Source organism: Falco peregrinus, chromosome 12, assembly GCF_023634155.1.
Source record: "Falco peregrinus isolate bFalPer1 chromosome 12, bFalPer1.pri, whole genome shotgun sequence".
Classification (NCBI taxonomy): Eukaryota; Metazoa; Chordata; class Aves; order Falconiformes; family Falconidae; genus Falco; species Falco peregrinus.
The window spans coordinates 30,005,340-30,018,104 of NC_073732.1; the positions used below are offsets into that span (position 1 = coordinate 30,005,340).

At 42.4% G+C, this 12,765-nt stretch overlaps 2 protein-coding genes across 6 annotated transcripts in view; one reads left to right on the forward strand and one right to left on the reverse strand.

The window, feature by feature from the left end:
• Nucleotides 1–448: 448 nt before the first annotated feature.
• Nucleotides 449–4,809, reverse strand: LOC101923111 (tubulin alpha-3 chain-like). Its single transcript, XM_005233742.4, is given in 5 exon segments — nt 449–850; nt 1,089–1,319; nt 1,321–1,770; nt 2,651–2,799; nt 3,335–4,809. Coding segments are annotated over 5 exon segments (1,626 nt in total). The 5' UTR covers nt 3,834–4,809; the 3' UTR covers nt 449–553.
• Nucleotides 4,810–4,877: 68 nt separating this feature from the next.
• Nucleotides 4,878–12,765, forward strand: part of HLTF (helicase like transcription factor) — a 35,284-nt gene continuing 27,396 nt past the window's right edge. For 2 of the 5 annotated variants that reach the window (XM_055816825.1, XM_055816826.1), the window contains exon 1: nt 4,878–12,029. In XM_055816825.1, coding sequence (XP_055672800.1) covers nt 11,824–12,029 — 206 coding nt within the window. In that variant the 5' untranslated portion in view covers nt 4,878–11,823. The remainder of the gene's footprint in view (nt 12,030–12,765) is intronic. The other 3 variants (XM_055816824.1, XM_055816822.1, XM_055816823.1) reach the window with 2 other exon arrangements.

Sequence of the window (12,765 nt, forward strand, 5' to 3'; positions counted from 1 at the left end):
TTTAAGTAGCAAATTTTATGTTGTTAGCAAGTAATCTGGTAGTACGTGCTAGTTCTGTCCAAAAGTATAATGGCATCTCCCATAACTAGTCGGGCGAATTGCTAGAGGTACAGCATTACTCATTTAACTAACTCTGGAGACTTTAACCCAAGTCTTCTGTGAAGCCAGCCTGACTAGGAAAAGGCCTTTAGAAGCCATTAGGGTTCTTTTGTATTGTGTAGACTGGATTGGAAGAGTAAGTGTTATTAGTACTGTAACAACCTGAAGTGGAAGCCCTTTCCTGCTTGTGAGAAACTAAAAAAATCAAGAGTATGGGATCGCAGGGAAGTACACACATCTTCCTGATTTCTCCGGTAATTTTCACATGACTAGATGCCACACAACCTGCAAACTCAAATCGTCCTTACTTAGTGACTATACACATAATAGTAAAGAAAAAAACAGAAGGTAGAACCTTTAAAACTTTATTTGAAAGCAATCAAACAAGTGAACAGAGTCCTGCAATAGTGTTTTGGGTTTTTTTTTAAATAATTTTTTCCAGACTTCAGCATTCTTAATATTCATCTCCTTCTTCAGCCTCTTCTTCTACTGAGTCTATGCCAACTTCTTCATAATCTTTCTCAAGAGCAGCCAGATCTTCCCGGGCTTCAGAAAATTCTCCTTCTTCCATTCCTTCCCCAACATACCAATGCACAAAGGCACGCTTAGCATACATGAGATCAAATTTGTGGTCGAGGCGAGCCCATGCTTCAGCAATAGCAGTTGTGTTACTCAGCATGCACACAGCCTGCTGCACCTTTGCAAGGTCACCACCAGGCACCACAGTTGGAGGCTGGTAGTTAATGCCCACCTTCAAGAAAACAAATGAAAACTTTCCTTATGGGTGCTAAGGCCTAAGGACTTAGTTCTGTTAACAATCAAAAATCACCATGGTTACGAGCAAATAAAATAGTTTACAGTTATTATTTTGCACTTCATCAAAATATTTAGCAGGGACATGAAAACATTGTAGTATGACAATTGCCTCTGAACACTGTACACTTCCTAGTAATTCAAACATCAAGCACTTAAAAAGCTGCTTAAATTACCTTGAATCCAGTTGGGCACCAATCCACAAATTGAATGGTACGTTTAGTCTTGATAGTAGCAATAGCGGCATTGACATCTTTGGGAACAACATCACCTCTATATAACATACAGCAGGCCATGTATTTGCCATGGCGAGGGTCACATTTTACCATCTGGTTGGCTGGTTCAAAACAAGCATTGGTGATTTCAGCCACAGATAACTGCTCATGATATGCTTTTTCAGCAGAGATTTACAGGGGCATATGTCACCAGGGGGAAATGGATTCGTGGGTATGGAACAAGGTTAGTTTGAAATTCTGTCAGATCTACATTGAGGGCTCCATCAAAATGCAGCGAAGCTGTGATGGATGAAACAATCTGCCCAATTAATCGGTTTAAATTGGTGTAAGTAGGACGTTCAATGTCAAGGTTCCGACGACATATATCGTAAATGGCTTCATTATCTACCATAAAGGCGCAGTCGGAATGCTCTAATGTTGTGTGGGTAGTTAGAATTGAGTTGTAGGGTTCCACTACGGCAGTGGACACTTGTGGTGCTGGATAAATTGCAAACTCTAGTTTAGATTTTTTGCCATAGTCAACAGAGAGCCTTTCCATGAGCAGAGATGCAAACCCTGAACCAGTGCCTCCTCCAAAACTATGAAAGATAAGGAAACCTTGCAGTCCTGTGCACAGATCAGCCTATAATGCAGTGGAAAAAAAGTGGGAGGGGAAAAAAAAAAAGTTATTGATGATTCAGGAGAAAGCAGTATTAAAATAATCATTCAAAAGCATTTCATAAAAAACCTAACATTCTTGAAAGGTGGTCTTCTTTCTTGCATGTCTTTTACTGAAAGGTACAAGTGCCTCTGCATAACTTTTTCCTAATACAATTATTTTAGTGTTTAAAACCTGCTTAATTGTCTTTGATGCCTTTTTAATACTACCGTAAGCAAGAGCAGCTGTGCAGCACTGACAAGTTATTATAAATTACAGCTGAGTTACAGCTTTACAATCTGTTTATGTTCCCATTCCAGCTTTGAGCAAGTACCAATCAGATGTTGAAAACAACTATTATTTTTGTAATTTTTAATAGACAATTGCTATTTCGCTTTGACTCATATCATCCTACATGAGTTTCTCACAATGCAACATCAAGATAAATAAAACAATTAAAATTTCTAAGCATTCAATGAAAACCTGAGGTTCAGGGTATTAGAAATACTTCATGTGACATGTAATAGCATGATTCAAACTGAAAATAACAAACAAACAAAAAAGCAAAACCCCCACAATGTTGTTACATTTGTTTAAGGCTTTTATAATATGTTTCTGAGGTATCCTTAAAATACTTTCAAATAATGGTATTTCAGAGCCTAAAAACTACTAAGTTTTACTGACTGAATTTTTATTTAACTGGGGGGGGGGGGGGGCGGGGAGGAGGTAAAAGTTTTGTTTTAAGCAATCAACTATGCAGAAAATTCTTTGGGCAAAAAGCAGCAAACCATCTCATTATAGATAGCTATAGAGCTGTATCAATTATTTTAAATACTGACTTGCAGTACTTAAAAAGTTTTCTTACCAGTTTGCGAATGCGATCTAGCACTAAATCAACAATCTCTTTTCCAATGGTATAATGGCCTCTGGCATAATTATTGGCTGCATCTTCTTTCCCAGTAATGAGCTGCTCAGGATGGAATAACTGCCTATATATGCCTGTACGGACTTCATCTACAAAAAACCAAAATACCATAAACATACATTTGATCTATTCAGCTCTCTGTGTACTGCCTAGTGACTACACACTAAGTGCACATGTTCAAAAGAGTGCAGACAGCATCCCTGCCTATACACAGCTTGTCTGACTAGGCTAAAAGATGGGCACAACTTCACCCCCTTTGTTTAGGGGAAAACCTTTGGAACTCACAAAACAGTATTTGTACCTGAGAACACAGAGGTCGCTCAGAAAACTACCTTACAGTTACAGACAAGATTCTGGATCGCAATTAACCAAAACTGGATGCAGTGCAGCAGTCTAGAAAGACTGTCCAGACCGTAAAAAGTTCTATTGTTTTCCAAATGTTGTTACCTATAGACCATTATTTCCTTTCAAAGAGCATAAGTTTCTTTCAAATAACAATAACCTCAAATGTCAAAATGGCATGCAGACACACAACTTTTAAAACCTATAGCAGTCTGAACAAACTAAAAAGACTGTAGGACATGTTTACTTTTACACTGAAGATCTTTAATGTTGGGTACATACCAACTACAGTTGGCTCTAGGTCCACAAACACTGCTCTGGGAACATGTTTACCAGCTCCTGTCTCACTGAAGAAAGTGTTAAATGAATCATCTCCACCTCCGATAGTTTTATCACTAGGCATTTGACCATCAGGCTGGATCCCATGTTCAAGACAATACAATTCCCAACATGCACTGCCAATCTGAACACCAGCCTGACCAACATGGACAGATAGGCATTCACGCTGCAAATCGAAAACAGAACAAGGATAAAGAGATATGGAACTACCCTGTCTTCTACATTTTATTTTCACAATAACTATCTGTGGGTCATATCTTTCCATGATCTTTTGCTGCTGCAGTATTCCCTGGTTGCTCGAGTAACAGTCAAACTGATCAAATTGTCTGCCGCTGGCAAGACTACTCACCTTAGTTGACCTAGGCTGACTGAGAATATTGCAAGACCTTAAAGACAACATAGCTTCTATCCACACATAGGCTGAATACAGATTATTCATCATACCTTACCATACTGCACATATACTCTTACTGTTAATAATCTGCCCAAACCTTCCTTTAGTTCTGGAACACTTCTTTATATAAAACCCCCAAATTTCCTTGATTTGTTGCCAAATCATGTACCAGGTAACTGTTGCAAGAATCTTTCCTGCACAGGACCACTTAGTATGTTTCCCTTTATAAGCATAGAGATATCCAGCCCCTGGCAATTCATACATTTTTGAGTTCCTCTGTGAAATCATCTGAGAGTCCCATTCAAATGTCATCTGCTCACTTTTAGCCAGCACCTTTGATTCTATGCAACCGTGCCATGAATGTTTAATCTCTCCAATACCTTAGTTTTCTCTTACACCCAAGATGCAAATAATCAGGTTTTCTAGCTTACTGTTACAGCGTATCTAGGAAAAAGCAGAGGTGGAAAAGAAGTAGTAGGGTGTCTGGGCTGCTCTTTCCTGTTTCCTTGATAGCTCCATCAGAACTGGTGCCCTTGATTCCATGTTGTAGCTCTCACCCTCGCGGTAATGTCAGAAGCCCTTCGCCAGCGACATTGTGTGCTTACTGCTGCTCAGCTGGCACCCGGTTTCCAAAGCTCTCCCGCCGGTCCCTGTTCCCGCGCCCTGCCCGTACCGCTCCGCCCCTCCCATCGGCCGCGCCGCACACCCGGGGCAACCCAGCCCGGCGGAAGAATCCGGTTGCCCGCCGTCACCGCTCCGCCGACTGCGGAGGTATCAGTCCGCCCCTCACGGCTCCGCGCGCGCGGCGCCCGCTGCGGACAGACGTTCGTTGCTTTTCAGCGATCACGCCTTTCAAGTTTCTGTGCCTCGCCTCTCTGAACCATTAACTTTTACGCCAGTTTCCCTCCTCCCCAGCCCTTCTGCCTTGCTGCCACCGCGGGGACTTCACGCAGAGACTGTCCGCGAGCCGTGCCGAGGCACAGGCGCTCCCAAACACCCTTCCCCTCCTCGCCACGGGGATCCGCTCCCAAAAGCCCCTCCCCGCCCCGGCCGCGACGACCCCGCTCCCCACCATGGCTGCTGGCTAAGCGAAGGTGCTCAAACCGCGCCACAGCCACCGCCGCCGGACCTACAGCCCCAACTGTCGACGGCTAATCGCCTCGAGCCCCGCGCTCTCGCGTGCTGGCTTCTCATTGGCTGTTCCCGGGCCGGCCTGGAGGCGAGCGGAGAGTGCTGATTAGCCGAGGGCACTCTTCTCCCCACGTGGGGTGATGGTTGCCGCCTGCTCCGGTAAAGCGCGGAGGCGGCGGGAAGGCGGCTGTCCGGGAGGGAGGGGTGGCCTCGGCCAGCCTGGAAATGTTTTCGCGAGAAAAAGGCTGGTAGCCGTTAGGTGCAGCTAGATGTTCGAAGCTGAAGTGAGCACCCTTATCTGCTTTCAGGAGCAGCCATGCCACAGGCAAGGTTCTTTCCCCTTTGCCTTCCTGTCAAAACTTACATCTTTTCCAGTGGTCAGCGTACCTCCTGCGGTGCTCCCCATGCAGCATTCCTGCATGGAGGATTTTCCTGCTGGGTACATGAAGCTGGAGCAGGAGATTGGATCCACAAAATGCAGCAAAAGCTCTATGAATTTTTTTGACTAGCAGCAGAGATTATTTTCTGTAACATTAGTTCTGCCACAGGCAGTTAACATGGCGACAGAAATTGCACAGAAAGAAATGTAGCTAGAAGCCTTCATTTTTTTCCGTGTACTTCTGGACAAGATTGGACAGGAAGATACTACAATCAAATAGTCCTTTTTTTAGACACACCCACCCCCTTTTTTCTTTTTTCTTGAGCATAGCTTATTAATGACTTTGTACAATAGAAATAGTCAAGATTATTATCTTTATGACAGAGCGAATGAAAGTTGGAAAGAAAACTTCATTTTAAAGAGAGCTGCCTCAAATTTGAAACGGGGGAAATAAATTATATGTGTTATAAATATCAGCCTTATCACATTCTATTCCTGTAAATTGTATCCTTGCTCTGTGTGTAAAAAAACCAGCTGTGCTGAGCAGAAGACATTCTCTGTTTCAGGTCTGCCCACAAGGCTTGATTTTTGGATTATTGGGAGTAGTTAAGTTCTGTTTTTCTGCAAAATAGAAGGTATGTATCTGTAGTTTTGGGAGAAAATAAAACCTTTCAAGAGAAACTACAAAACTCGGTAGTGTTGTGTTGTTGGTGTTTTATTTAAGATTAAAGCTAGAGTATTTTTCTATGAGATTTCAGTTGTTCCAATGCAAGTTTTATGCAATTTGTATACAAGGCTTTCCATAGTTTACAACCAATTGCATTAAAAGCTACATCTGAGGGAGTGAAGCAACTTAAAACCAAGGTTAATGGCCAGTTCCTGCTATTGTTCTGATTTTTTTTTTTTACCTTTTTAGAAATGCAGTTTATACCCAGGAGCTGGTGCAAATATGGCCATATTCTTACTAAATAGATTCCTTCCCAGCTGTACTCAAGAATCCAACAAGAGCATTTTTACCATTTTAAATTTCTGTTTTATGGGGTCAATACCCCTATGGAATATTGAATTGGAGACCTATGACCTAGTTATATGGTTGAAATTTGGCTTTAGCCTTACAGTTAGCTTAAAGCCCAGAACAGCAGAGTTTTAAGAGACAGGTGTACAGGTTGATTATTCTGAAAGGCCTAGGCCTGTAATGAAGATTGCCATGATAAAAGAGAATTTGATTCTGTGAGTGATGTTGGTGTTTCTTGGTTGGTGAAGCTTATCTTTAGGACTGAAGTGACTAAGGAGTCTGTTTAAGATGCAGTTTGAGAAACAAACACCAAAGTAATTTGAAAATTGGCCCATTTTGGTTTGGGGGTTTTGTTTACTTGTTTATTTTTACTTATTGTCCTCATTTTTAAAGGTGCTAGGCTCATTATTGTGCCTACTTCTTTATGCTGATTTACATTCACATGACCATTGCTTTTTCTTGTGTGACTTGTAACTCCATTTTGAAGTACATAAGTTGCTATATTTCTCTTGAGAGTGGAAAAAACCTGCATCTGTGCTTGAACTATTTTACAGAAGCATTTCATTAGAAGGGCAAGCTTTACGTGTTGGTGCTTTCTTGCACAAATTCCTAGCTTAAGTCATTTAAAGCCTGGAAAACCATAGGAGAATCAGCTGTTGGGCAGAAGCCCTTTCTGAGACAAAGACAGCACCACTCAGCAGCAACAGCAGTTGTATCTTTCCTTTGAATCGTCTTTCCTTTGGGGCAACTAGCCTGAGTCTCCTAGGCTTATCACCATCACTTTTTGTCCCTGCTCCATCCCTTTCCTTTTTCTGGAAAGGACACAATGAAAATGATAGGTTGCCTACAGTGCTGGGAAGTCTTGAAACAATCCTTGAGCTGAATGCAATCCTGTATTTAGTTTGTAACACAAAAAAAGATGGGGGGGGACATATTTGCCTATGAACAGTTCATACTTCTTATCTTTGGGGTCTTCTTTTTATGAATAACCTACTAAAATTAAGGTTTCTTTATATTCTGCTTTTCATATACTTGATTTAATAGTATAAGGATACTTAATAATTTAAGTTTTAATACTTTTCATATACTGGTATAAAAATGTATCCCTATAAAATTGCATTGGATTATATGAAAACAATCAAGTATCATCTTGCAGATCTCTCTGAGAATAGCTTTTCTGAAGAAGTTATGGAGGTGACTTTAAAAGATGGTGGTTTTCAGTATATATAACAGATAGATAATACTTCAAAGGTAGCCACTTTTGGACTGGCCCCTCAGTGCCTGCAGGATAGCAAACAAGCTTTGAAGGGACAATACCTTGAGGTTTTTTAGACAGCATTGTCTTTGTATAATCAAAATATAGCAAGTCAATACATACACATTTCTGAAAGTGATAGTGCCCTTAACTTCAGTGTTCCTGTTTTTCTTTTGATGCTTACATCTGAGAGAGATGTGCTCAGTGTGCATTTGCATCTGAATTCTACATGTGTGTGTGTTTGAATCCTGAAATACACAGGAGTAGTAAAGGATGACAGACTTCGTATTAGAATAAAACTTTATGCCCTTATTATATTAGGTCTCTGCCGTGGTTTAACCCCAGCCAGCACTCATGCACCATGCAGCCACAAGCTCACTCCCCCCTCCCCCAGAGGGATGGGGAGGAGGATCGGAAAGGAATGTAAATTCAAGGGTTGAGAGAAGAACAATTTAATAGGTAAAGCAAAAGCCTCGCGTGCAAGCAAAGCAAGGAATTCATTCACTGCTTTCCATAGGCAGGCAGGTGCTCAGCCATCCCCAGGAAAGCAAGAGCTCCATCATCAAACTGCAGGGATTTACTAATTGTTGGGAGAAGGGTTCACCGGAGTCAAGAAGACGCTCAATATGAGTTATGCATCTTGCTCAACTTTATTAGTTTCTAACACTACTTATATAGAATCGAAACACATGCATATTCATAAAGCAAAAATATAATTGGTTATTAGTCTCTAAGCGCGCGCGGTTCTCACACCCCTAATTATCATGACTAAAATAAGCATTCTATCCATGTAGCTCATTGTGTTGTTATGCTTCAGCCTTGTAGTTTGTTACTCCCTATATTCCCATACTGCTCCCTATCTTTCTTGGCCCTGCACCTGCTTTCCCAGCAGCTGTAGCTTCCTACAGCCACGGCCTGTTGGCACAACATAATTACTTGGTCTCAGGATTCAAGAATAGCTCAAGGCTACCTTTCTTGTTAACTTCTTCAGCACAATTCTGATTACAGGCCTATTCTAATACCAGGCCTGGATTGTGCAGATCTTCAGAGATTCTAAGGCCATGCTTCTGCAGCCATTCTTCTACGACTAATTTTCTTACATTTACTGGTATGTCACTGATGCGGACTTTTTGAGCACAGTTCCCTGCTGACAGAGGAAGCTATGCAACAGAATTGCTATTATAAATTATAAATTGATAACCTTTTATTTTGGTCTCATTTGTTCTGGAAGGGTTATCTAGAACCCAGCTATTCATGTTGGTATCTTTTCTATTTTTTTCTGGTCTGTATGTATTCAGGTATGTATGAGTATTCACAACAACCATCTGTGCTTGTGAACAATTTTGGTTGGGTTATAATCCTTTTCCTCTCTGTGGTTTGCTCTGTTATGTATAAAAGTCAATCATGCCCAATTTCTCAATCTTTGTCTTAGTATGTTAGGTAAGCCAAGCTCTCAGGCTTTTCATAAGTCACATTTTTTGTGCCTGTAACTGCCTAACTAAAGCTGATCAAACTTCATTCTCATGAACTTTGGTGTTTAGAATTCTGCACAAAGCTATGTTCCATGTTTCACTTGCAAAACTTCTGTGGGGCCATTAATTCTATTCTCTGCTGGAAATAGTTGTGCAGATATATGCTGAGATAACACTTAAATTTAACTCTATCTATTTACCACTAACTGATGTGACTCTGTTCAACTCTTCCTACTGTGCTTTTATACATCCCAAACTGCTTTATATACTCTTAGTTACAGAATTTCTTGTACATCTTTACTACTCTAGTCTGACAGGTCAGGAAGGTCTTGCACCTTGACTCTTCGTGGATATAAACCTTTATTAAAAGGCAGTTATTCCACTCATAATAGCAATGACTGGCACAGAAGAGAAAAAAAATAGGCCTATGCAGCATTGCCATCTAATGGTAATGACGGAAAAAATGCTGAGCGTCAAGGAGAGAAAGGCAAGGAGGCATCATTGTAGACCACTCCTTTCACTTTAGGAAACGAGTCTGAGAAAGTAAATTCTCCAAAATAGCGGCTGTAGTGTAGAGCCTCTAAGAGGGACTGTGTATTCAGCATTTTTCATCTATTCTTCAAGAGTCCCTTAGAAAAAAAATCTGAAAGGACTTGATAATGCCATCGCTGCCAGATGTTTTTGTCTGGAGATACTGAAGTCCTGATGCAGAAAATACAGACCATGTGAAAACATAGGATATAAGCTGCTATACCTAACCTTTTATAGGGTATGGTGTGTGCTGATCTTTGTGTCCTCAGCTGTATTAACCATATCAGATTGGAAAATAATCACACTAAAATATGCTATTTATAGATGACCAAATCTGTGTTTCTGGTGTCTTCAGGAGATTACAAAAATCTCACAGGCTTTGTATGGAAGAAGAAAAATAATGAGAGGGGGTGGGGAGTATAAAGAAACAGTATGGGGATAGTAAACAGTATAAATGAGTAAAGAAAAGTATTTGTTTCTGGAAGGCTTTTGATACTTAAAATTGTTCCCGTTCAAACGTGTAGCAATCGTAAATATCCGTTATGTGTGAAAGAGAGAGAGCAGTGAACTGCAAGTCTTAGGACTGCAAAACATTCTCTGTTGTAGGTTTTCATGAACCTGTGGATGTTGGAATCTCAGTGTTGGACTACTTGCTAGGTCTCCTGGCTTGCTCAAGAGTAGGATTCCCTCCAGTCTGCCATATGCATTGCTTAAGAGTTAGGAACAGTACAGTTTGCAAAGAGCTTCTTTTCGAAAATTACTGTGAATGACCTCAGTTTGTCACTTCTGGGTTTAATGAATGTGCAGATCCTTATGGGAGAATGTTTTATCGTAATTTTTCTCAGAAGCCTAATTATTAATAGTTTCCTAGAATCCTGTGTGATTATAATTTTCCTTGTAAAAATATAGCTTTAATTGTAAAAGCTATAGTAGAAGTTTTATTTCAGTATTTGTGACTTGCAAAATTTGCACTGACCAGAACAGGTACACAGACAGATTTTAAGCTCCCATCTTGAACCACTGCGTCTGTAGAGAATGTGTCAGTAATTTAATGAAAAACAGGGTCTTGCCTAGAAAACTACACTTCTGTTTGAAAGTTATCTGTAGACGGAAGTTCAAATTGGCTTCTAAAAGATATAAGAAGTCAGTTTTAAAACTATCTAGGAGTTATGGCAATATCTGTAGAAATGTAAAGTGGAGAAATGACCTGTTCACGTAGAAGAAAATTCTGTCAAAAATCAATCTAACAATTTGGGTTTTCTTTTACTGCCTTTGTCTCCGACAGTTAGTCTGGCAAGTCTATTATAAGCCAGTGAATTTATACAGCAGATACGTCAGATTGTAATGCTGGGACAGCTTGCTCTGATGATCATCTCTATCCTTGCCTGGCAAAGCTTTAGGGTTAAGTAATTGAAAAGCAGGGATTTGGTTTCCTTTTGTTGTGTTTTTTTTCTTTTTTCTTTTTGTTTGTTGTTTTTTTTAATTAACCTGCACCTTTAGATAAAAAGGTATCATTTTCTTTCGTCTAGTATCCAGAATTATCTAGGAACTGGTAAGTCCCTTTGGCAAAACACTTCTTTCAATGGGTAACAGTGGCTGCCTCGGTGACTTTTCAGTTAATGGAGTGAAAGCATTCAGTTTATAGCAAAGGAAGCTTTTAAAACTTATTATTATTAATAGTAGGCCTATGAAGAAGAAAACATCTTATTTTCCTCATCTGTTGTTGGTTACAGCAAGTATGTGACTTAAATTATAGGTCATTTGGTTGCAGTTTTTGAGAAGCTGTAGGAAACTTGAGTGGTTTCACTTAAGTGACGTGAAAGTATTTGGCAAAAAAGGCTGTCCTGCAAAAGGCTTTTATTAAATGCTTAATAATTATCACTGACCTCGGCAGTGATGGATGAGTCCACATGTAGGTACTTCAGCGATTCTCAACAACATATAATTTCTGCTTGAGGTGGTCTACCACCCGCGTTACCTTGTTCAGCGTGCTAGACACTACTTCCCCAGTCAGGTTCTTCTGACGAGACACACTTCCCGGAAATGACCCCCGACACCCTCCCGCGCTGCCTTTTGCGCCTTCTTTCGCCTTCTTGGCGTCTTTGCAAGGTCGTAAACACGGCATTGTCTGTAACTTGCGGTTAACGGTTCTCTACCGCTCTAAACGGACTGTTTTAACGCTACCACTTGTCTGAGGAAGGCTGCGCGCGGTGCCGGCAGGGCCGGGAGCCCGCGGCGGGTCACTGCGGCGGAGGATGCTGCTGCCGCCCGGGGAGGGGCGAAGCAGAAGCGGTCTCTTCCTGGCGCCCCGCGTCTTCATTGGCCAGCGCCTACGGCGTCCCTGGCAGGGATTGGCATCGCCGGTGCGGGCTGCGGAGCGCGGGTTCGCGGCCGGGAAGCGCTCGCTGCGCCTTGCGGGCCGCGGGGGCCCAGCTGCCGCCATGTCGCGGAGGCTGCTCAAGTGAGACGGTGGGGGGTGTGGCGGCGGCAGGCTCTGCATCGCGGCGGGTCCCGCCTGCGCTCGGCCGGCTCGCGGCGGGCCCCGCGGGCGGCGAGGTGCTGGCGGGCGGCGGGCCCAACTGGGGTGGTTGTCATAGAGACTCGGGGCCGCCGCCGTCCTGGCCTTGTCCTCGCCTCTGTGGGTGCCAAAGCTGTTCGCGCATGTGGCCTCTAGCAGGGCTCCCGGAGAGCTCTTCCGCGGGGCAGTACCAAAATGGCTTCTGGTGGGCCCCTCGGCAGTCGGCCCGGCGGGGCGCCTCTCGGGCGGCTGCCCTGTCCCGCCGGGGCGCGGGGCGGCGAGTGGGCCCTAGCTTCAGATATCACTCGCGAAGGAATCCAGAGCTTACTATGCCAAGCTTTGAGCAACTAGGCAATGGAAACTAATTATTTAATTGGCAGTACTCTCACATTAATCCAGCAAGACAGTAGGGTAGTTTTGGGATTCACCAAAGGACATGGTAATTATGTATCAGTTGAAACTCTATTGAGATTTTACTGTTAAAACAACTGCCAGTATGTCAATCTTCACTCCAGCATGGCCAGAGATGTTTCCATCTGCTAGTGTGCAATAATAACGTGGGTTACTGGGCACATGCCTTCACCAAACAGGAGCCTGGCCTAGGGAAGTTCGCATTAGAGATACATGGTGTCATTACCTGGGTTGGGCTGGAGTTACTGATTATCTCTGAAGTTCATTG